The 25,000-nt window shown below is 42.1% G+C and overlaps 1 protein-coding gene across 2 annotated transcripts in view; it reads right to left on the bottom strand.

Moving 5' to 3' along the window:
* The window catches only part of LOC131363756 (A disintegrin and metalloproteinase with thrombospondin motifs 14), a 99,793-nt gene that overhangs the window by 23,052 nt on the left and 51,741 nt on the right, over positions 1-25,000 (bottom strand). For both annotated transcript variants that reach the window (XM_058406600.1, XM_058406601.1), the window contains exons 7-12: positions 15,701-15,806; positions 15,358-15,501; positions 8,538-8,670; positions 3,479-3,592; positions 2,209-2,357; positions 1,918-2,090 (exon numbers count right to left, since the gene is read on the bottom strand). In XM_058406600.1, the coding sequence (XP_058262583.1) occupies positions 1,918-2,090; positions 2,209-2,357; positions 3,479-3,592; positions 8,538-8,670; positions 15,358-15,501; positions 15,701-15,806 (819 nt within the window). The remainder of the gene's footprint in view (positions 1-1,917; positions 2,091-2,208; positions 2,358-3,478; positions 3,593-8,537; positions 8,671-15,357; positions 15,502-15,700; positions 15,807-25,000) is intronic.

Genomic DNA, 25,000 nt, shown 5'->3' with positions numbered 1-25,000 from the left:
TGTTTGGGTGTGTTTAGGTGTTTACAGGTGTGTGTAGGTGTGTATAGGTGTGTTAGGCTGTGTTTAGGTGTTTACAGTTGTGTGTAGGTGTGTATAGGTGTGTTGGGATGTGTTTAGGTGTGTACAGGTGTGTGTAGGTGTGTTTGGGTGTGTTTAGGTGTTTACAGTTGTGTGTAGGTGTGTATAGGTGTGTTAGGCTGTGTTTAGGTGTGTACAGGTGTGTGTAGGTGTGTTTGGGTGTGTTTAGGTCTGTACAGGTGTGTACAGATGTGTATAGGTGTGTTGGGATGTGTTTAGGTGTGTACAGATGTGTGTAGGTGTGTTGGGGTGTGTTTAGGTCTGTACACGTGTGTACAGATGTGTGTAGGTGTGTTGGGGGTGTGTTTAGGTCTGTACAGGTGTGTGTAGGTGTGTATAGGTGTGTTAGGCTGTGTTTAGGTGTGTACAGGTGTGTGTAGGTGTGTTTGGGTGTGTTTAGGTCTGTACAGGTGTGTACAGATGTGTATAGGTGTGTTGGGATGTGTTTAGGTGTGTACAGATGTGTGTAGGTGTGTTGGGGTGTGTTTAGGTCTGTACACGTGTGTACAGATGTGTGTAGGTGTGTTGGGGGTGTGTTTAGGTCTGTACAGGTGTGTGTAGGTGTGTATAGGTGTGTTGGGATGTGTTTAGGTGTGTACAGGTGTGTGTAGGTGTGTTGGGGTGTGTTTAGGTGTGTTGGGGTGTGTTTAGGTGTGTACAGATGTGTGTAGGTGTGTTGGGGTGTGTTTAGGTCTGTACAGGTGTGTGTAGGTGTGTATAGGTGTGTTGGGATGTGTTTAGGTCTGTACAGGTGTGTGTAGGTGTGTATAGATGTGCTGGGATGTGTTTAGGTGTGTACAGGTGTGTGTAGGTGTGTGTTTAGGTGTGTCCAGGTGTGTGTAGGTGTGTATAGGTGTGTTGGGATGTGTTTAGGTGTGTACAGGTGTGTGTAGGTGTGTTGGGGTGTGTTTAGGTGTGTGTAGGTGTGTATAGGTGTGTTGGGATGTGTTTAGGTGTGTACAGATGTGTGTAGGTGTGTTGGGGTGTGTTTAGGTCTGTGCAGGTGTGTGTAGGTGTGTATAGGTGTGTTGGGATGTGTTTAGGTGTGTACAGGTGTGTGTAGGTGTGTTGGGGTGTGTTTAGGTGTGTCCAGGTGTGTGTAGGTGTGTATAGGTCTGTTGGGATGTGTTTAGGTGTGTACAGGTGTGTGTAGGTGTGTTGGGATGTGTTTAGGTGTGTACAGGTGTGTGTAGGTGTGTTGGGGTGTGTTTAGGTCTGTACAGGTGTGTGTAGGTGTGTATAGGTGTGTTGGGGTGTGTTTAGGTGTGTCCAGGTGTGTGTAGGTGTGTATAGGTGTGTGGGGATGTGTTTAGGTGTGTACAGGTGTGTGTAGGTGTGTTGGGGTGTGTTTAGGTGTGTGTAGGTGTGTATAGGTGTGTTGGGATGTGTTTAGGTGTGTACAGATGTGTGTAGGTGTGTTGGGGTGTGTTTAGGTCTGTGCAGGTGTGTGTAGGTGTGTATAGGTGTGTTGGGATGTGTTTAGGTGTGTACAGGTGTGTGTAGGTGTGTTGGGGTGTGTTTAGGTGTGTCCAGGTGTGTGTAGGTGTGTATAGGTGTGTTGGGATGTGTTTAGGTGTGTACAGGTGTGTGTAGGTGTGTTGGGGTGTGTTTAGATGTGTCCAGGTGTGTTTAGGTGTTTACAGGTGTGTGTAGGTGTGTATAGGTCTGTTGGGATGTGTTTAGGTGTGTTTAGGTATGTACAGGTGTGTGTAGGTGTGTTGGGGTGTGTTTAGGTCTGTACAGGTGTGTGTAGGTGTGTATAGGTGTGTTGGGATGTGTTTAGGTGTGTACAGGTGTGTGTAAGTGTGTGTAGGTGTGTTGGGGTGTGTTGATTGTTACCTTGTGGGTGTTCATAGGGCAGCCAGGTGTGTTTGATGTTGTTGTGGTATTTGTTACTGCGCTGAACGCACTGCTGAGCTCTGAAGTCCTCATACTGACCAGGACAGTCCTCAGAGTTACAGATCTGATAATCAAACTCCGAGCCTGGACACTCACGACCTCCATATGCTGGACTACAGAGAGAGAGAGAGAGAGAGAGAGAGAGAGAGAGAGGGAGGGAGGAAGTGAAAAAGAATGTATGGACTTGAGTTGTGTGTGTGTGTGTGTGTGTGCGCGCGTGTGTGTACTCACGGTGGGTTGTTACACTGGCGGCTGCGGGACCGAACCCCTCCCCCACATGTTCTGGAACATGAACTAACCCTTCCCCATGAACTCCATCCTCCATCATGACCATACAGCTGATCAGCTGAGCTCCAGATACAGTGACCTTTAAAACACCACTACACACACACACACACATACACACACACACACAAACAGACACACAAACATACACACACACACACAAACATACACACACACACATACACACACACACACACACAAACAGACACACAAACATACACACACACACACAAACATACACACACACACATACGCACACACACAAACAGACACACAAACATACACACACACACACAAACATACACACACACACATACGCACACACACATACACACACACAAACAAACATACACACACACACATACACACACACACAAACATACACACACACACACACACACATACACACACATACACACACACACACAGACACACACACACAAACATACACACACACACATACACAAACATACACACACACACATACACACAGACACACACACATACACACAGACACACACACACACACACACACATACACACACACACACACACACACACACACACACACACACACATACACACACACACACACACACACAGACACACACACACACACACAGACACACACACACACACACAGACACACACACAAACACATGTTTAAGTTAAATACAATTGCCAGAACTATAAGCACTGCTGAGTTTAGAGTAGAGAAAAATGTTCGGGTGACCAGTTCTGACTAATTATAACTGTTATACCAGTGTTGTCCATCAGGTGGGGTCAGAGACCTAAGAACTGTAGAGAACCTGCCAGAAACTCTGACCTCAGAACCTTAAATAACTGAACTCACCTGGAGAAACTGATAGCTGGAGCTGAAGAAAAAGCATGTGTGAAGATGAATATAGTACAGGTGTGCTGAGGTGTGTTCAGGTGTATTAAAGTGTATGGAGGTATGCTGGGGTATTTTAAGGTGTGTTCAGGTGTATTAAAGTGTATGGAGGTATGCTGGGGTATTTTAAGGTGTGTTCAGGTGTATTAAAGTGTATGGAGGTATGCTGGGGTATTTTAAGGTGTGTTCAGGTGTATTAAAGTGTATGGAGGTATGCTGGGGTATTTTAAGGTGTGTTCAGGTGTATTAAAGTGTATGGAGGTGTGTTAAGTTATACACCACACACTAAGTGTTTATTATATATTGAGTGCTTATGAAGCTCACCTTGCCAGGTGCACACTCTGTCCCATCCACTGGAGGTCCTTTCTTCGTCTTACAGAAATACTGATTATCAGGATGACTGCACCACAACTGCTTACACGGATCATATGTCCTGAACTACAGAGAGAGAGAGAGAGAGAGAGAGAGAGAGAGAGACAGCTATTATAAATTCATTGCAGGTAATCTTAGGGTCCTAGGCAAGCACAGGTTCTCCAAGATAGTTTTCCATGTAGGAGCTAATGATATACGCCTTCGTCAGTCTGAGGTTACTAAGAGTAATGTTGTAGAGGTGTGTAAATTAGCGAAGGCGATGTCCGATGCTGTAGTATGCTCTGGCCCCATCCCAATGCGGCGTGGCGATGTAGCTTACAGCAGGTTATGGTCACTGAACTGCTGGATGTCCAGGTGGTGCTCCGAAAACAATGTGGGCTTCATAGACAATTGGAGTTCTTTTGAGGGCAAGGCTGGCCTGTTAGGACGGGACGGTGTCCATCCCACTCGGGAGGGTGCTGCTCTCATTTCTTGCAGCATAGCACATAGTTTTAGAACAGATCTAGTTAATCGGTGAGAATTCAGGGCCAGGGCCAGGGAGCAGACAAGCAGGTTAATCCCACCGTCTGCTGGCTGCAAAGAGTCGTCACTCAGGGTTCATAACATTGAGACTGTGTCTGTTCCCCGAACCAAACGAAAATGTTTTAACAATCAGAAAATTTGTTTTAGTAACCTGATTAACATAAAACTAGATGATAGTGAATGCACAGCCAGCACCTTTGATCTGAAGCTAGGACTGTTAAATATAAGATCTCTGTCAACTAAAGCACTTATAATTAATGAACTGATTACTGATCAGGAGTTCAGCGTTCTTTGTTTAACAGAAACATGGATTAAACAAAACGAGTACGTAGCATTAAATGAAGCTTGTCTGCCTGGCTATAGCTATATACATCAACCGCGTCTAACAGGCAGGGGAGGAGGTGTCGCAGTTATTCATGATAATAAGCTAAGCGCCACACAAAAACCCAGACATCAGTTCAACACTTTCAAAGTTCTTTATACTAACCTAACGTATGCAAGAACTAATAATAAGTTCACAGAGTCAGTTCCACTAATTGTTATTTACAGACCCCCAGGGCCATACTCTGAATTCCTCAGTGAATTTGGAGATTTTACTTCAAACCTTGTTGTTTCTTTAGACAAAGCATTAATAGTAGGAGACTTCAACATTCATTTTGATAAGCCAGAAGACCCTCTGAGAACAGCAGGTGTGTCCATCTTAGATTCATTAGGTGTTAATCAAAATGTAATAGGACCCACTCATAATGGAGGTCACACTCTGGATCTCATTTTTACATTCAGATTAAATATAGAAAACAGAGTCACTCTTCCACAGTCGGAAGCTCTCAGATCATGATCTAGTTTCATTTAGAATGCGTCTTAGTCACGAGATGCGCAACTTGCCACGTTACCGTATGAAGTGTACATTTACGTCTGCTACTGCAGAGAGATTTACCGATAGTCTCCCAGAATTATCACACATGATTGGTTCACCTTCTGACCCTACAGAACTTGACCAGGCGACTGATTACCTGGAGTCAGTGTTTCTCTACACGCTAGATACTGTATCTCCATGTAAAAGGAAAATAATTAAAGAGAAGAAACTAGCACCCTGGTACAACGACCACACACGAGCTTTAAAACAATCAGCTAGGAAACTAGAGCGTAAATGGCGTCAAACTAAATTAGCAGTATTCCAGATTGCGTGGAAGGAAAGCCTTCTGAGATTCAAAAATTCTCTTAGTGCTGCTAGATCAGCGTATCTCTCTGCCCTAATCGAAGATAACAAAAACAATCCAAAATTTTTATTTAGCACTGTAGCAAAACTAACTAGGAGTAAAACCACTGTAGAAAAGCGCACACCATCTACATTTAGCAGCAATGACTTCATGACAATATCAGGCAAAAAATTCAGACTATTAATTTAAAACCATATTATTTGATAGATAATCCTTTAGATAATATAACTATTTCTGATCAGAGCTTAGAGTGCTTCACTCCACTTCAAGAGCCTGATCTAATTTCACTAATTTCTTCTTCAAAATCTTCTACCTGCATCCTAGATCCTTTACCCACATCTTTCCTTAAACAGATATTACCAGTAGCTACTGAACCCCTTCTAAAAGTAATTAATTCTTCTCTAAGCACTGGCTATGTGCCTAAATCTTTTAAGCTAGCAGTTATCAAACCCTTGATTAAAAAACCGGACCTCGACCCCGGTCAGCTGTCTAACTATAGACCGATATCAAACCTGCCCTTTATCTCCAAGATCCTAGAAAAGGCTGTAGCACAGCAGTTATGTTCAGACCTGCATAGAAATAACATTTATGAAATGTATCAGTCAGGATTTAGACCTCATCATAGCACAGAGACAGCACTGGTTAAAGTGGTCAATGACCTGTTACTGACCTCTGATCAGGGTTGTGTCTCCCTACTGGTGCTACTGGATCTTAGTGCAGCTTTTGACACCATTGACCACACTGTTCTACTTGATAGACTAGAACATGTTGGTGTTAAAGGAACAGCCCTCTCCTGACTCAGGTCTTATTTGACTGACCGTTATCAGTTTGTAGATCTAGATGGTCACTTCTCCATGCATACCAAGGTTATGTTCGGTGTTCCACAAGGTTCTGTTTTAGGCCCACTGCTTTTCTCCCTATATATGTTACCCCTTGGTGTAATTATTCATAAACATGGTATTAGCTTCCACTGTTATGCAGATGACACACAGCTATATGTTTCAGCTAAATCAGATGAGAGACACCAGCTTATTAAGATAGAAGAATGTGTAAAGGACATTAGACATTGGATGGTCACTAACTTCCTCCTGCTTAATTCGGACAAGACAGAGGTGCTTGTACTAGGACCACAGGCAGTTAGAAGTGAGCTTTCTGATTACAGAGTAATGGTGGATGGTCTTTTGGTTTCATCTTGTCCAGCAGTAAAAGATCTTGGTGTGATTATTGATTCTGGTCTTTCATTCGAAGCTCATGTAGATAATATCACTCGGGTAGCCTTCTTCCATCTTAGGAATATTGCTAAGATAAGAAATATGTTGTCGCTTCATGATGCAGAAAAATTAGTTCATGCTTTTGTTAGCTCTAGGTTGGATTATTGTAATGTCTTACTGTCTGGATGTTCCAGTAGGAGCAGGAACAAGCTCCAGTTAGTCCAGAATGCTGCAGCTAGAGTCCTAACTAGAACCAGAAGATATGAACACATCACTCCTATTTTATCCACACTACATTGGCTCCCAGTCAAATTTCACATTGATTATAAAATACTGTTACTGACCTTTAAAGCACTAAATGGTCTCGCGCCGCAGTACCTGAGCGATCTTTTAGTCTTTTATGATCCGCCACGCCTACTCCGATCAAAGGGTGCTGGTTACTTGGTAGTACCTCAAGTAGCAAAGGCTACAGCAGGGGGCGGAGCTTTCTCTTTCAAAGCCCCAAAGTTATGGAACAGCCTTCCAATTAGTGTTGGGGATTCAGACACAGTCTCAATGTTTAAGTCTAGGCTGAAGACACATTTGTTTAGTCGAGCTTTTAATGTATAGTTTTCTTAGGTAAAGGAGCAGATCTGGAAGGTTCATGGTCATAGAGTGTTTGGTGACTGGGATGTGTTGGATGCTGTCATCTTACCACCCTCACAAGTCGCTCAGGTCACTGACTGTGAAGTGGTTGGATGCTTTATGTCCCGGGAAGCCTTCATGTCTGTGACCTTCTGGCTCTCCCTTTTAGTTATGATGTCATAGCTAGTCTTGCTGGAGTCCCTGCCTGCACTTTACACATAATTCTACATTGTCTTTAAACATCACATGATCAGAAACTTAATATCTTTCTCTTTCTCTCTCTACCTTCTCTGTGGAGCTATACACCCCACTCCTGAGCTCCCAGTGTTCACCAGTTTCCAGTGTGACCACTGCCCTACCCCTGGTCAGAGTCTCGCCCACTGATGGTGCCCACTGATGCTGTGGATGGATCTGTGTGGACCAGGAGACAGCCATGGACAGAGACACTTGGGGACATTCACACCATCACAGATCTGCCATTTCATCTGTCAGCCAGTGACAGCAAAGAACTAGTGTTTATAATGACCTTAGAAACTACACTGACCTAATAGTTCCTCATGGTCATTGATTTCTGTTGTAGAAAGGACATTAATCAGTTACAGTTACATTATTTACTGTTTAGTGTCACCCAAATGAGGATGGTTCCCTTCTGAGCCTGGTTCAAGGTTTCTTCCTTATTCCATCCCAGGGAGTTTTTCCTTGCCACTGTTGCCACAGGCTTCTCATTAGGGATAAAATAGGATAAAAGAGTCTAATTATAGAATTTAATAATTTATTATTTCTAGTTATTTTTTATTTTTTATTATTATTTTTCATTTTCCCCTCCCCTTTCTCTGTTTTCTTCTTTTGTAAAGCTGCTTTTAGACAATGTTCATTGTAAAAGGCGCAATATAAAATAAACTGAATTGAATTCTAATGCCGGTTATATAGAGCTGTAAAGATGTAGATAGGGTGAGAGGGTAAGGGGGTGAGAGTGTTAGACTGTGAGAGGGTGAGATGGTGGGAGGGTAAGAGGGTAAGAGTGTGAGAGGGTAAAACGGTAAGAGGGTGAGAGTGTTAGAGCGTGAGAAGGTAGGAGAATGAGAGAGAATGAGGGTGAGAGTGTTAGCGCATGAGAGGGAAAGAGGGTGAGAGGCTAAGAGGGTAAGAGGATGAGAGTGTGAGAGAGTAAGAGGGTAAGTGGGTAAGAGGATGAGAGAGTAAGAGGGTAAGAGGGAAAACGGGTGAGAGGATGAATCGGTGAGAGGGTTAGAGTGTGAGGATATAAGGGGGGAGAGGGTAAGAGGTTGGGAGTGTTTAAACGTGAGAGGGTAAGAGGGTGAGAGGGTAAGAGGGTGAGAGGGTGAGAGGCTAAGAGGGTGACAGGGTAAGACGGTGAGAGGGTAAGGCGGTGAGGGGGTAAGGCGGTGAGGGGGTAGGAGGGTGGAGACGTACAGCTGTGCACATGGTGTATCCAACCCCGAAGTCAAAGCGACACTGTTCATCCATAGAGTAGTTAATCCCTGGGAGCTCGGGCAGTTTGGGCCACTTGTGTTCAAACGGATCATCTAGGAGACAATCATAGGAACTGCAGAGCAAAAAAAACGAGAAGCCAAATTTCACAAACTGCTGTTTAACTCCTTTAAATATTTAACCATGGAGTGTTCAAATCTCTGATCCCTCACCATCACACAATCATCACACCATCATCACACCATCACACCATCATCACACCATCATCACACCATCATCACACCATCACACCATCATCACACCATCATCACACCATCATCACACCATCATCACATCATCATCACACCATCACACCATCATCACATCATCATCACACCATCATCACACCATCACATCATCATCACACCATCATCACACCATCATCACACCATCATCACACCATCATCACACCATCATCACACCATCATCACACCATCATCACACCATCATCACACCATCATCACACCATCATCACACCATCACACCATCATCACACCATCATCACACCATCATCACACCATCACACCATCATCACACCATCATCACACCATCATCACACCATCATCACACCATCATCACACCATCATCACACCATCATCACACCATCATCACATCATCATCACACCATCACACCATCATCACATCATCATCACACCATCATCACACCATCACATCATCATCACACCATCACACCATCATCAAACCTTCATCACACTATCATCACACCATCACATCATCATCACACCATCATCACACCATCATCACACCATCATCACACCATCATCACACCATCATCACACCATCATCACACCATCACATCATCATCACATCATCACACCATCATCACACCATCATCACATCATCACACCATCATCACATCATCACACCATCACACCATCACACCATCATCACATCATCATCACACCATCACACCATCATCACACCATCATCACATCATCATCACATCATCACACCATCATGACATCATCACACCATCATCACATCATCATCACATCACACCATCATCACACCATCATCACACCATCATCACATCATCATCACATCACACCATCATCACATCATCATCACACCATCACACCATCATCACATCATCATCACACCATCATCACATCATCATCACATCACACCATCATCACACCATCATCACACCATCATCACACCATCATCACACCATCATCACACCATCATCACACCATCACATCATCATCACATCACACCATCATCACATCATCATCACATCATCACACCATCATCACATCATCACACCATCATCACATCATCATCACACCATCATCACATCACATCATCATCACATCATCACACCATCATCACATCATCACACCATCATCACATCATCATCACATCATCATCACACCATCATCACATCATCACATCATCACACCATCATCACATCATCATCACATCATCATCACACCATCATCACATCATCACATCATCACACCATCATCACATCATCACACCATCATCACATCATCACACCATCATCACATCATCACACCATCATCACACCATCATCACATCATCATCACATCATCACACCATCATCACATCATCACACCATCATCACATCATCACACCATCATCACACCATCATCACATCATCACACCATCATCACATCATCACACCATCATGACATCATCACACCATCATCACATCATCACACCATCATCACACCATCATCACATCATCACACCATCATCACACCATCATCACATCATCATCACATCATCACACCATCATCACATCATCACACCATCATCACACCATCATCACATCATCATCACATCATCACACCATCATCACATCATCACACCATCATCACATCATCACACCATCATCACATCATCACACCATCATCACATCATCACACCATCATCACACCATCATCACACCATCATCACACCATCATCAGACCATCATCACACCTTCATCACACCATCACATCATCATCACATCATCACACCATCATGACATCATCACACCATCATCACATCATCATCACATCACACCATCATCACACCATCATCACATCATCATCACACCATCATCACACCATCATCACACCATCATCACATCATCACCACACCATCACATCATCATCACACCATCATCACACCATCATCACACCATCATCACATCATCACACCATCATCACATCATCACACCATCATCACACCATCATCAGACCATCATCACACCTTCATCACACCATCACATCATCATCACATCATCACACCATCATCACACCATCATCACATCATCACACCATCATCACATCATCATCACACCATCATCACACCATCATCACACCATCATCACACCATCACACCATCACACCATCATCACACCATCATCACACCATCATCACATCATCACACCATCATCACATCATCATCACATCATCATCACACCATCATCACACCATCATCACACCATCATCACACTATCATCACACTATCATCAAACCATCATCACACCATCATCAAACCTTCACATCATCATCACATCACACCATCATCACATCATCATCACACCATCACACCATCATCACATCATCATCACACCATCACACCATCACACCATCATCACATCATCATCACACCATCACACCATCACATCATCATCACACCATCATCACATCATCATCACACCATCATCACATCATCATCACATCATCACACCATCATCACATCATCACATCATCATCACACCATCATCACACCATCATCACACCATCACATCATCATCACATCATCACACCATCATCACACCATCATCACATCATCACACCATCATCACATCATCACACCATCATCACATCATCATCACACCATCACACCATCATCACATCATCATCACATCATCACACCATCATCACACCATCACACCATCATGACATCATCACACCATCATCACATCATCACACCATCATCACACCATCATCACATCATCATCACATCATCACACCATCATGACATCATCACACCATCATCACATCATCACACCATCATCACACCATCATCACATCATCACACCATCATGACATCATCACACCATCATCACATCATCACACCATCACACCATCATCACATCATCACATCATCACACCATCATCACATCATCACATCATCACACCATCATCACATCATCACACCATCACACCATCATCACATCATCATCACATCATCACACCATCATCACACCATCATCACATCATCATCACATCATCACACCATCATGACATCATCACACCATCACATCATCATCACATCATCACACCATCATCACATCATCACACCATCATCACACCATCACACCATCATCACATCATCATCACACCATCACACCATCATCACACCATCATCACATCATCATCACATCACACCATCATGACATCATCACACCATCATCACACCATCATCACATCATCATCACACCATCATCACACCATCATCACACCATCATCACACCATCATCACATCATCACCACACCATCACATCATCACACCATCATCACACCATCATCACACCATCATCAAACCATCACATCATCATCACACCATCATCACACTATCATCACACTATCATCACACCATCATCACACTATCATCACACCATCATCACACCATCATCACACCATCATCACATCATCATCACACCATCATCACACTATCATCACACCATCATCACACCATCATCACACCATCATCACACCATCATCACACCATCATCACACCATCATCACACCATCATCACACCATCACACCATCATCACATCATCATTACATCATCATTACATCATCACACCATCATCACACCATCATCACACCATCATCACATCATCACCACACCATCACATCATCATCACACCATCATCACACCATCATCACACCATCATCACACCATCACATCATCATCACACCATCATCACACCATCATCACATCACACCATCATCACACCATCATCACACTATCACACCATCACATCATCATCACACCATCATCACACCATCATCACATCATCATCACATCATCATCACACCATCATAACACTATCATCACACCATCATCACACCATCATCAGACCATCATCACACCATCATCACATCATCACACCATCATCACATCACCACACCATCACATCATCACACCATCACACCATCATCACATCATCATCACACCATCATCACATCATCACACCATCATCACATCATCATCACATCATCACACCATCATCACATCATCACACCATCATCACATCACACCATCATCACATCATCATCACATCATCACACCATCATCACATCATCACACCATCATCACATCATCATCACACCATCACACCATCATCACATCATCATCACACCATCATCACATCATCACACCATCATCACATCATCATCACATCATCACACCATCATCACATCATCACACCATCATCACATCATCACACCATCATCACATCATCATCACACCATCACATCATCATCACACCATCATCACATCATCACACCATCATCACATCATCATCACATCATCATCACACCATCATCACATCATCACACCATCATCACATCATCACACCATCATCACATCATCACACCATCATCACATCATCACACCATCATCACATCATCATCACATCATCATCACACCATCATCACATCATCACATCATCACACCATCATCACATCATCACACCATCATCACATCATCACACCATCATCACACCATCATCACATCATCATCACATCATCACACCATCATGACATCATCACACCATCATCACACCATCATCACATCATCATCACATCATCACACCATCATCACATCATCACACCATCATGACATCATCACACCATCATCACATCATCACACCATCACACCATCATCACATCATCACATCATCACACCATCACATCATCACACCATCATCACATCATCATCACATCATCACACCATCATGACATCATCACACCATCATCACATCATCACACCATCATCACATCATCACACCATCATCACATCATCACACCATCATCACATCATAACATCATCACACCATCATCACATCATCACATCATCATAACATCATCACATCATCATCACATCATCACACCATCATGACATCATCACATCATCATCACATCATCACACCATCATCACATCATCATCACATCATCACACCACCATGACATCACACCATCATCACATCATCACACCATCATCACACCATCATCACATCATCACACCATCATCACATCATCACACCATCATCACATCATCACACCATCATCACATCATAACATCATCACATCATCATCACACCATCATCACATCATCACACCATCATCACATCATCATCACATCATCACACCATCACATCATCACACCATCATCACATCATCACACCATCATCACATCATCACACCATCATCACATCATCACACCATCATCACATCATAACATCATCACATCATCATCACACCATCATCACATCATCACACCATCATCACATCATCACACCATCATCACATCATCACACCATCATCACATCATAACATCATCACATCATCATCACACCAACATCACATCATCATCACATCATCATCACACCATCAACACATCATCATCACATCATCACACCATCATCACATCATCACACCATCATCACACCATCATCACATCATCATCACATCACACCATCATCACACCATCACACCATCATCACACTATCATCACACCATCATCACACCATCATCACACCATCATCACATCATCACACCATCATCACACCATCATCACACTATCATCACACCATCATCACACCATCATCACACCATCACATCATCACACCATCATCACACCATCATCACATCACACTATCATCACATCATCACACCATCATCACACCATCACACCTTCACCACATCATCATCACATCATCACACCATCATCACACCATTACATCACACCATCATCACATCATTACATCACACCATCATCACATCATCACCACATCATCACAACACCATCACATCATCACACCATCACCACATCATCATCACACCATCATCACACCATCATCACATCATCATTACATCATCATTACATCATCACACCATCATCACATCATCACACCATCATCACATCATCATCACACCATTACATCATCATCACACCATCACAACACCATCACACCATCATCACACCATCATCACATTATCACAACATCATCACACCATCATCACACCATCATCACACCATTACATCATCACACCATTACATCATCACACCATCATCACACCATCACATCATCACACCATCACAACACCATCACACCATCATCACACCATCATCACACCATCATCACACCATCATCAAACCATCACATCATCATCACACCATCATCACACCATCACACCATCATCACATTATCATCACACCATCATCAAACCATCACATCATCATCACACCATCATCACACCATCATCACACTATCATCACACCATCATCACACTATCATCACACCATCATCACACTATCATCACACCATCATCACACCATCATCACATCATCATCACACCATCATCACACTATCATCACACCATCATCACACCATCATCACATCATCATCACACCATCAAAAAAGCTGTATTAAGAAACAGACTGAGACAGAGAGGTCAGACTCATGGACAGGAAGTGAGATCAGACTCTTACTGTAGGTAGCGGTTGAGTTCCTGTTTGCTGCAGCGGGACCAGTGGTACCTGTGAAACGCCGCCTGAACCAGAGGAGCCATGATGCTGCCCATACTGGTCTCATCTCCACACCGGTTCCCCTGACCATCATGTTCCATACCCAAGCTAACACACACACACACAAATGGTTTATCATTTATTTATTTATTTATTTGTCCCTGTAATTGAGCTGTTGCTGTAGAAACGGTAAGGTATTAGCAGGAGTGCATTAATAAACCTGCGACCTGCAGCCGCGGCTCTATGATGATGTAACACTGTTAGCACAGAGCAGTAAACAGAGCTGAAGAGTAAAGTGAAGACTCACACATGGCCGGTTTCATGAGCCACAACGAACGCTGAGGAAAATCCGTCCTCGTGATTCAGCGTGCAGCTCCTCAGTGGGTGGCACATGCCTGTCACCGGGGCGTAACCTAGCAACAGAGGTCAAAGGGCAAAGGTGATCAATTAGCAATTAGCAAGTAACATGACAGAACTTTCTAGATGTTGTAGAAGATGCAGTGGATAACAGCAGGAGCTGAGCTGAAGTCGAATAAATTTCCTGTGGCGGAAATCACATTCCCAAACATCTGACCTGTAGCTGAACTAACACTAACACTAAACACTAAGCCCAAACACTAAACACTAAGACTAAACACTAACACTAACACTAAACACTAAGCCCAAACACTAAACACTAAGACTAAACACTAACACTAAGACTAAACACTAACACTAACACTAAGACTAAACACTAACACTAAACACTAAGACTAAACACCAACACTAAACACTAAGCCCAAACACTAAACAATAAGACTAAACACTACGACTAAACACTAACCCTAACACTAAACACTAAGGCTAAACACTAAGACTAAACACTAACACTAAACACTAAACACTAAAACTAAACACTAACACTAAACACTAAACACTAAACACTAAACACTAACACTAAACACTAAGACTAAACACTAAGACTAAACACTAAGACTAAACACTAAGACCAAACACTAACACTAAACACTAAGACTAAACACTAAGACTAAACACTAAGACCAAACACCAAGACCAAACACTAAGACTAAACACTAACACTAAACACTAAGACTAAACACTAAGACCAAACACCAAGACCAAACACTAAGACTAAACACTAAGACTAAACACTAAGACTAAACACTAACACTAAACACCAAGACCAAACACTAACACTAAACACCAACACTAAACACTAAGCCCAAACACTAAACAATAAGACTAAACACTACGACTAAACACTAACCCTAACACTAAACACTAAGGCTAAACACTAAGACTAAACACTAACACTAACACTAAACACTAACACTAAACACTAAACACTAAAACTAAACACTAACACTAAACACTAAACACTAAACACTAACACTAAACACTAAGACTAAACACTAACACTAAACACTAAGACTAAACACTAACACTAAACACCAAGACCAAACACTAACACTAAACACCAACACTAAACACTAAGCCCAAACACTAAACAATAAGACTAAACACTACGACTAAACACTAACCCTAACACTAAACACTAAGGCTAAACACTAAGACTAAACACTAACACTAACACTAAACACTAACACTAAACACTAAACACTAAACACTAAACACTAACACTAAACACTAAGACTAAACACTAACACTAAACACTAACACTAAACACTAAACACTAAACACTAAGCCCAAACACCAAACACTAAGACCAAACACTAACACTAAACACTAAGACTAAACACTAAGACTAAACACTAAGACTAAACACTAACACTAAACACTAACACTAAACACTAACACTAAACACTAAACACTAAACACTAACACTAAACACTAAACACTAAACACTAACACTAAACACTAACACTAAACACTAAACACTAAAACTAAACACCAAGACTAAACACTAACACTAACACTACACACTACACACTAACACTAAACTCTAAGACTAAACACTAACACTAACACTAAACACTAACACTAAAACTAACACTAAGACAAAACACTAACCCTAACACTAAACACTAACACTAAACACTAAGACAAAACATTAACACTAAACACTAACACTAAACACTAAGACTAAACACTAACACTAAACAATAAGACTAAACACTACGACTAAACACTAACCCTAACACTAAACACTAAGACTAAACACTAACACTAAACACTAAGACTAAACACTAACACTAAACACTAACACTAACACTAAACACTAATACTAAACACTAACACTAAGACTAAACACTAACACTAACACTAAACACTAAGACTAAACACTAAGCCCAAACACTAAGCCCAAACACTAAACACTAAGACCAAACACTAAGACTAAACACTAACCCTAACACTAAACACTAAGACTAAACACTAAGACTAAAGACTAAGACAAAACACTAACACTAAACACAAAGACTAAACACTAACCCTAACACTAAACACTAAGACTAAACACTAACACTAACACTAAGACAAAACACTAACCCTAACACTAAACACTAAGACTAAACACTAAGACTAACACTAAACACTAAGACTAAACACTAACACTAAACACTAACACTAACACTAAACACTAACACTAACACTAAACACTAAGACTAAACACTAAGACTAAACACCAAGACCAAACACCAAGACCAAACACCAAGACCAAACACTAACACTAACACTAACACTAAACACTAAGACTAAACACTAAGCCCAAACACTAAACACTAAGACTAAACACTAAGACTAACACTAAACACTAAGACTAAACACTAACACTAAACACCAAGACTAAACACTTACACTAAACACTTACACTAACACTAAACACTAACACTAACACTAAACACTAAGACTAAACACTAACACTAAACATTAAGACTAAACACTAACCCTAACACTAGACACTAACACTAAACACTAACACTAAACACTAAGACTAAACACTAAGACTAAACACTAAGACTAAACACTAACACTAAACATTAAGACTAAACACTAACACTAAACACTAAGCCCAAACACTAAACAATAAGACTAAACACTACGACTAAACACTAACCCTAACACTAAACACTAAGACTAAACACTAACACTAAACACTAACACTAACACTAAACACTAACACTAAGACTAAACACAAAGACTAAACACTAAAACTAAACAATAAACACTAACACTAAACACTAACACTAACACTAAACACTAACACTGAACACTAAGACTAAACACTAAGACTAAACACTAAGACTAAACACTAAAACTAAACACTAAACACTAACACTAACACTAAACACTAACACTAACACTAAACACTAAGACTAAACACCAAGACCAAACACTAAGACTAAACACTACCACTGAACACTAAGACTAAACACTAAGACTAAACACTAACCCTAACCCTAACACTAACACTAAACACTAAGACTAAACACTAGCCCTAAACACTAACACTAACACTAAACACTAACACTAAACACTAAGACTAAACACTAAGACTAAACACTAACACTAAACACTAACACTAAACACTAACACTAACACTAAACACTAAGACTAAACACTAACACTAAACACTAAGACTAAACACTAAGACTAAACACTAACACTAAACACTAACACTAAGACTAAACACTAAGACTAAACACTAAAACTAAACACTAAACACTAACACTAACACTAACACTAAACACTAGGACTAAACACCAAGCCCAAACACTAAGACCAAACACTAAGACTAAACACTAAGACTAAACACCAAGACCAAACACTAAGACTAAACACTAACCCTAACACTAACACAAAACACTAAGACTAAACACTAACACTAAACACTAACACTAAACACTAACATTAACACTAAACACTAAGACTAAACACTAAGACTAAACACTAACACTAACACTAACACTACACACTAACACTAAGACAAAACACTAACACTAAACGCCATCACTAAACACTGACAATAAACACCATCACTAAACACTGACAATAAACACCATCACTAAACACCATCACTAAACACTGACAATAAACACCATCACTAAAGGGTGGTGGTGGGTCATTGACCGGTAGATCGGGGTTCAAGCCCCAGCACCACCAAGTTGCCACTGTTGGGCCCTTGAGCAAGGCCCTTAACCCTCTCTGCTCCAGGGGCGCTGTATCATAGCTGACCCTGCGCTCTGACCCCAACCTCCAAGGATGGGATATGTGAAGAAAAGAATTTCACTGTGCTGTAATGTATATGGGACAAATAAAGGCTATTTCTAAACACTAACAAAAACACCATCAGTAAACACAACTAGTTTCTACTAAACATCTAAGCTCCAGGAAGAGTTTTTATCTCTGACGATCTGCTGATTTTTCCTCTTCTCTGATTGTAGACTGAATTTTGCTGAAGCTGATGGAATATCTGAAGTCCAGCTGTGATGTAAGAGGATCAGGTTCCTGACTCACTGACACACAAGGGACAGGAAACAGTTTGGCTTTTCCCTCCACAAGTTAACAACGTTTTCGGCTCCTGAAGTGTATTCAGTTACCAGGCTGCAGTACTGGCCAGTGTAAACATCTCAGAATAACATGATGATGTCACATGACCTGCTCTGGTCATCAGGAGCAGATCCTGAAGTGTTCTTTAACTTCATGATGGATCGAGTGTAAAGGTGATGTAAAAGAAATGCTGTTTTATGATTCCAAAATTCCTCTGAAACCACTGAGGAAAGAGTTTTCCCTGTGTGAGTGTGTGTGTGTGTGCGCATGCCCTCAGTGCAGTGTGCGTAAGGAGCTTTAGCAGAAGCTGCAAGCATTTAGACGCTTAGCTGTTTCTCCAGCACTACAGATCCAGCTCACTGTCACACACAAAACACGCTGCAGGGACTTACTGCCACACACACACTCACACACACACACACACACACACACACCAACAAACACATAAAGCCAAGCAGAAACACTACACAACACAAACGCTGTAGAACACCCGATCGAGAACTGTGCAGCGACAGAGCCGAGCTAGCTTTCTCATTCACTCCTCTTCATTTCAGAGACTTTAGCCATGCTAATGAACACTGGACAGTCTTTGGCATGCAGCGAAAAGCAGAAAATACACAAGTCTCAAACAGACACACAACTAGCAGGGCATTAGCATGAGCTAGCATCAAATAAACAGATGAGGAATCACTTCATGTTCATCATTTAGCTCATCAATGAGTGGAGTTCACTTTTCTCTGGAGCTCTGAGGCTGATGATACGGAAACAACCAGATTATCAACAATAATTAGCATCATTTTAGCATCATGTTAGCTAGCAAATGCAGAATGTCCATTGGATAAAATCAGCCCGGGCCGGGCCTCGTGATTGATCAGGATTATGATGATGATTATGTAAATGTAACCAGATATTAACCCCGCCCCCTTTATATGTAGTGCATGTAGATGGAATATAACATTTTACAGGTTTTGGGAGAAAAATCTGGTGTGTGTGTGTGTGAGTGAGAGAGAGAGAGAGAGAGAGAGAGAGAGAGAGAGAGGAATATGTATGTGTATGTGTGTGTTTGTGTGTGTGAGAGAGAGAGGAATGTGTGTGTGTGTGTGTGTGTGTGTGTATACACATACATATACTGTACATATATATATACATACATACATACATACAGTATCTCACAAAAGTGAGTACACCCCTGACATTTTTGTAAATATTTTATTATATCTTTTCATGTGAAGATTTTCAACACTGAAGAAATGCCCCTCTGCTCCAATGTACAGTAGTGAGTGTCCAGCCTGTATAACAGTGTAAATTTACTGTCCCCTCAAAATAACTCAACACACAGACATTAATGTCTAAACCGCTGGCAACAAAAGTGACTCCACCCCTAAGAGGAAATGTCCAAATTGGGCCCAAAGTGTCAATATTTTGTGTGGCCATAATTATTTTGCAGCACTGCCTTAACCCTCTTAGGCATGGAGTTCACCAGAGCTTCACAGGTTGCCACTGGAGTCCTCTTCCACTCCTCCATGATGACATCACAGAGCTGGTGGATGTTAGAGACCTTGTGCTCCCCCACCTTAGGGTTTAGGTCTGGAAACATGCTTGGCCAGTCATCACCTTTACCCTCAGCTTCTTTAGCAAAGCGGTGGTCGTCTTGGAGGTGTGTTTACTCCTCACCTGGCTGCTGCCACACACGCTTGACACCATCTGAACCAAATAAGTTTATCCTGGTCTCATCGGACCACAGGACATGGTTCCAGTATTCCATGCCCTTAGTCTGCTTGTCTTCAGCAAACTGTATGCAGGCTTTCTTGTGCATCATCTTTAGTAGAGGCTTCCTTCTGGGACAACAGCCATGCAGACCAATTTGATGCAGTGTGTGGCGTATGGTCTGAGCACTGACCGGCTGACCCCCCACCCCTCTGACAGGCTGACCCCCCACCCCTTCAACCTCTGCAGCAATGCTGGCAGCACTCATACGTCTATTTCCCAAAGATGACCTCCGGATATGACACTGAGCATGTGCACTCAACTTCTTTGGTGGACCATGGTGAGGCCTGTTCTGAGTAGAACCTGTCCTGTAAAACCGCTGTATGGTCTTGCCCACAGTGCTGCAGCTCAGTTTCAGGGTCTTGGCAAGCTTCTTATAGCCTAGGCCATCTTTATGTAGAGCAACAATTCTTTTTTTCAGATCCTCAGAGAGTTCTTTGCCATGAGGTGCCATGTTGAACTTCCAGTGACCAGTATGAGAGAGTGTGAGAGCGATAACACCAAATTTAACACACCTGCTCCCCATTCACACCTGAGACCTTGTAACACTAACGAGTCACATGACACCGGGGAGGGGAAATGGCTAATTGGGTCCAATTTGGACATTTCCACTTAGGGGTGGAGTCACTTTTGTTGCCAAGAATTTAGACATTAATGGCTGTGTGTTGAGTTATTTTGTTATACAGGCTGGACACTCACTACTTTACATTGGAGCAGAGGGGCACTTTTGTGAGATACTGTATCTCACAATATATATATATATATATATATATATATATATATATATATATATATATATATATATATATATATATATATACACTATATTGCCAAAAGTATTCGCTCACCTGCCTTGACTCGCATATGAACTTAAGTGACATCCCATTCCTAATCCATAGGGTTCAATATGACGTCGGTCCACCCTTTGCAGCTATAACAGCTTCAACTCTTCTGGGAAGGCTGTCCGCAAGGTTTAGGAGTGTGTTTATGGGAATTTTTGACCATTCTTCCAGAAGCGCATTTGTGAGGTCACACACTTATGTTGGACGAGAAGGCCTGGCTCTCAGTCTCCACTCTAATTCATCCCAAAGGTGTTCTATGGGGTTGAGGTCAGGACTCTGTGCAGGCCAGTCAAGTTCATCCACACCAGACTCTGTCATCCATATCTTTATGGACCTTGCTTTGTGCACTGGTGCACAGTCATGTTGGAAGAGGAAGGGGCCAGCTCCAAACTGTTCCCACAAAGTTGGGAGCATGAAATTGTCCAAAATGTCTTGGTATGCTGAAGCATTCAGAGTTCCTTTCACTGGAACTAAGGGGCCAAGCCCAGCTCCTGAAAAACAACCCCACACCATAATCCCCCCTCCACCAAACTTTACACTTGGCACAATGCAGTCAGACAAGTACCGTTCTCCTGGCAACCGCCAAACCCAGACTCGTCCATCAGATTGCCAGATGGAGAAGCGCGATTCGTCACTCCAGAGAACGCGTCTCCACTGCTCTAGAGTCCAGTGGCGGCGTGCTTTACACCACTGCATCCGACGCTTTGCATTGCACTTGGTGATGTATGGCTTGGATGCAGCTGCTCGGCCATGGAAACCCATTCCATGAAGCTCTCTGTGCACTGTTCTTGAGCTCATCTGAAGGCCACATGAAGTTTGGAGGTCTGTAGCGATTGACTCTGCAGAAAGTTGGCGACCTCTTCGCACTATGCACCTCAGCATCCGCTGACCCCGCTCCGTCAGTTTACGTGGCCTACCACTTCGTGGCTGAGTTGCTGTCGTTCCCAAACACTTCCACGTTCTTATAATACAGCTGACAGTTCACTGTGGAATATTTAGGAGCGAGGAAATTTCACGACTGGATTTGTTGCACAGGTGGCATCCTATCACAGTTCCACGCTGGAATTCACTGAGCTCCTGAGAGCGACCCATTCTTTCACAAATGTTTGTAAAAACAGTCTGCATGCCTAGGTGCTTGATTTTATACACCTGTGGCCATGGAAGTGATTGGAACACCTGATTCTGATTATTTGGATGGGTGAGCGAATACTTTTGGCAATATAGTGTATATGTATGTATATTTGTGTGTACTTGTGTGTGTATATTTGTGTGTGTGTGTGTATATATATCAGTGGCAGGCTGTGCATTTCACACCTAGGCCTTCACTGGTGTCCTTCCTGAATTAATCGACCTCTATACCATCATTATGACGCCACCATGGGTGTCGCTAGGCCATTTTCTACTCAGCCCTCCTAAAATTCTGGGATTCTCCACAAACTCTACACAAATTGGTGATCTCAGTCCCCTTTAAATTTCATATGAAAACGGCGGCAGACTTCAGCTCAATCAATCCACAGACCGCGGCGTCACAGAGCGATGATCAGAGGACAAGTGTGTGTGTGTGTGTGTGCATGTGTGTGTTTGTGTGTGAGTGTGTGTGTGTGTGTGTGTGATCAGGAAGACTCGTATTTGGTTTGTTCAGTACTCAAATGTTATACACATCTGTGCAATACAGTGGAATGCTGCGATAAATTTCCCATATTACCCTGTTAGTCAAACCTTTATTTGATTTTATTTGATTTATTTGTTTATTTTTTACTATTATACCCTCATTGGGGGCTGAGCCCCCCTTAAATGAAAATTCTAGACTCGCCCCTGGACGCCACGGCAATAGATACTAATCACCTGTTAAATAAAAAAGTAAAAAAGAAAAAAAAATTAGTCTACAGTATTTCACACCTCAGTCCATTTAGGAATAGTCCATTTTATTACAGTTACTTTTCTCAAAAAGACATTCTTGATGCCGTATGCAGTAAACTGCAATCTCCGGAGGACGCAGCATCCGAAATGAGACGCAGGGAATATAGAAACACTGTATATGGGCGGGTCACTGCCTCTGACTACTCCAATTATCCAGTCAAAGGAGGGAAATTGCTGACGTAATCGTACACCTGCTAGATGGCCCCCAGTGACACCAACTCCAAATCTGATTGGTTAATGGAACAGTTTCATTGCCACTTATTTTAAGCTCTGGGCGCCTGCACTATTGATTCTGAAGGCCTTAAGGCAGATTTCCACTCTGGGAACACATGATGTCATCCACTGTCTGAAATATGATTGGATAAATACTCTTATCATAAATATACACTACTGGAAGCAGCGCAACCGAGAGAAAAGCTATGAAATGTAGAGAATAGACTATTGGGAATAATTTATTACACATTCATGGAAAATATATTAAATATATTAAAATGCAAGTCAGTGATTCAGATCACTGCTGTTTAGGCCAGCAGAGAAGGACTTACTGACCCTGACGGTCTGCCACTGTT

The sequence above is a fragment of the Hemibagrus wyckioides genome, linkage group LG13 (assembly GCF_019097595.1).
Source record: "Hemibagrus wyckioides isolate EC202008001 linkage group LG13, SWU_Hwy_1.0, whole genome shotgun sequence".
Taxonomy (NCBI): domain Eukaryota; kingdom Metazoa; phylum Chordata; class Actinopteri; order Siluriformes; family Bagridae; genus Hemibagrus; species Hemibagrus wyckioides.
The sequence above is the reverse complement of the archived record's forward strand: the minus strand, read 5'-3'. Positions and strand labels throughout refer to the sequence as shown.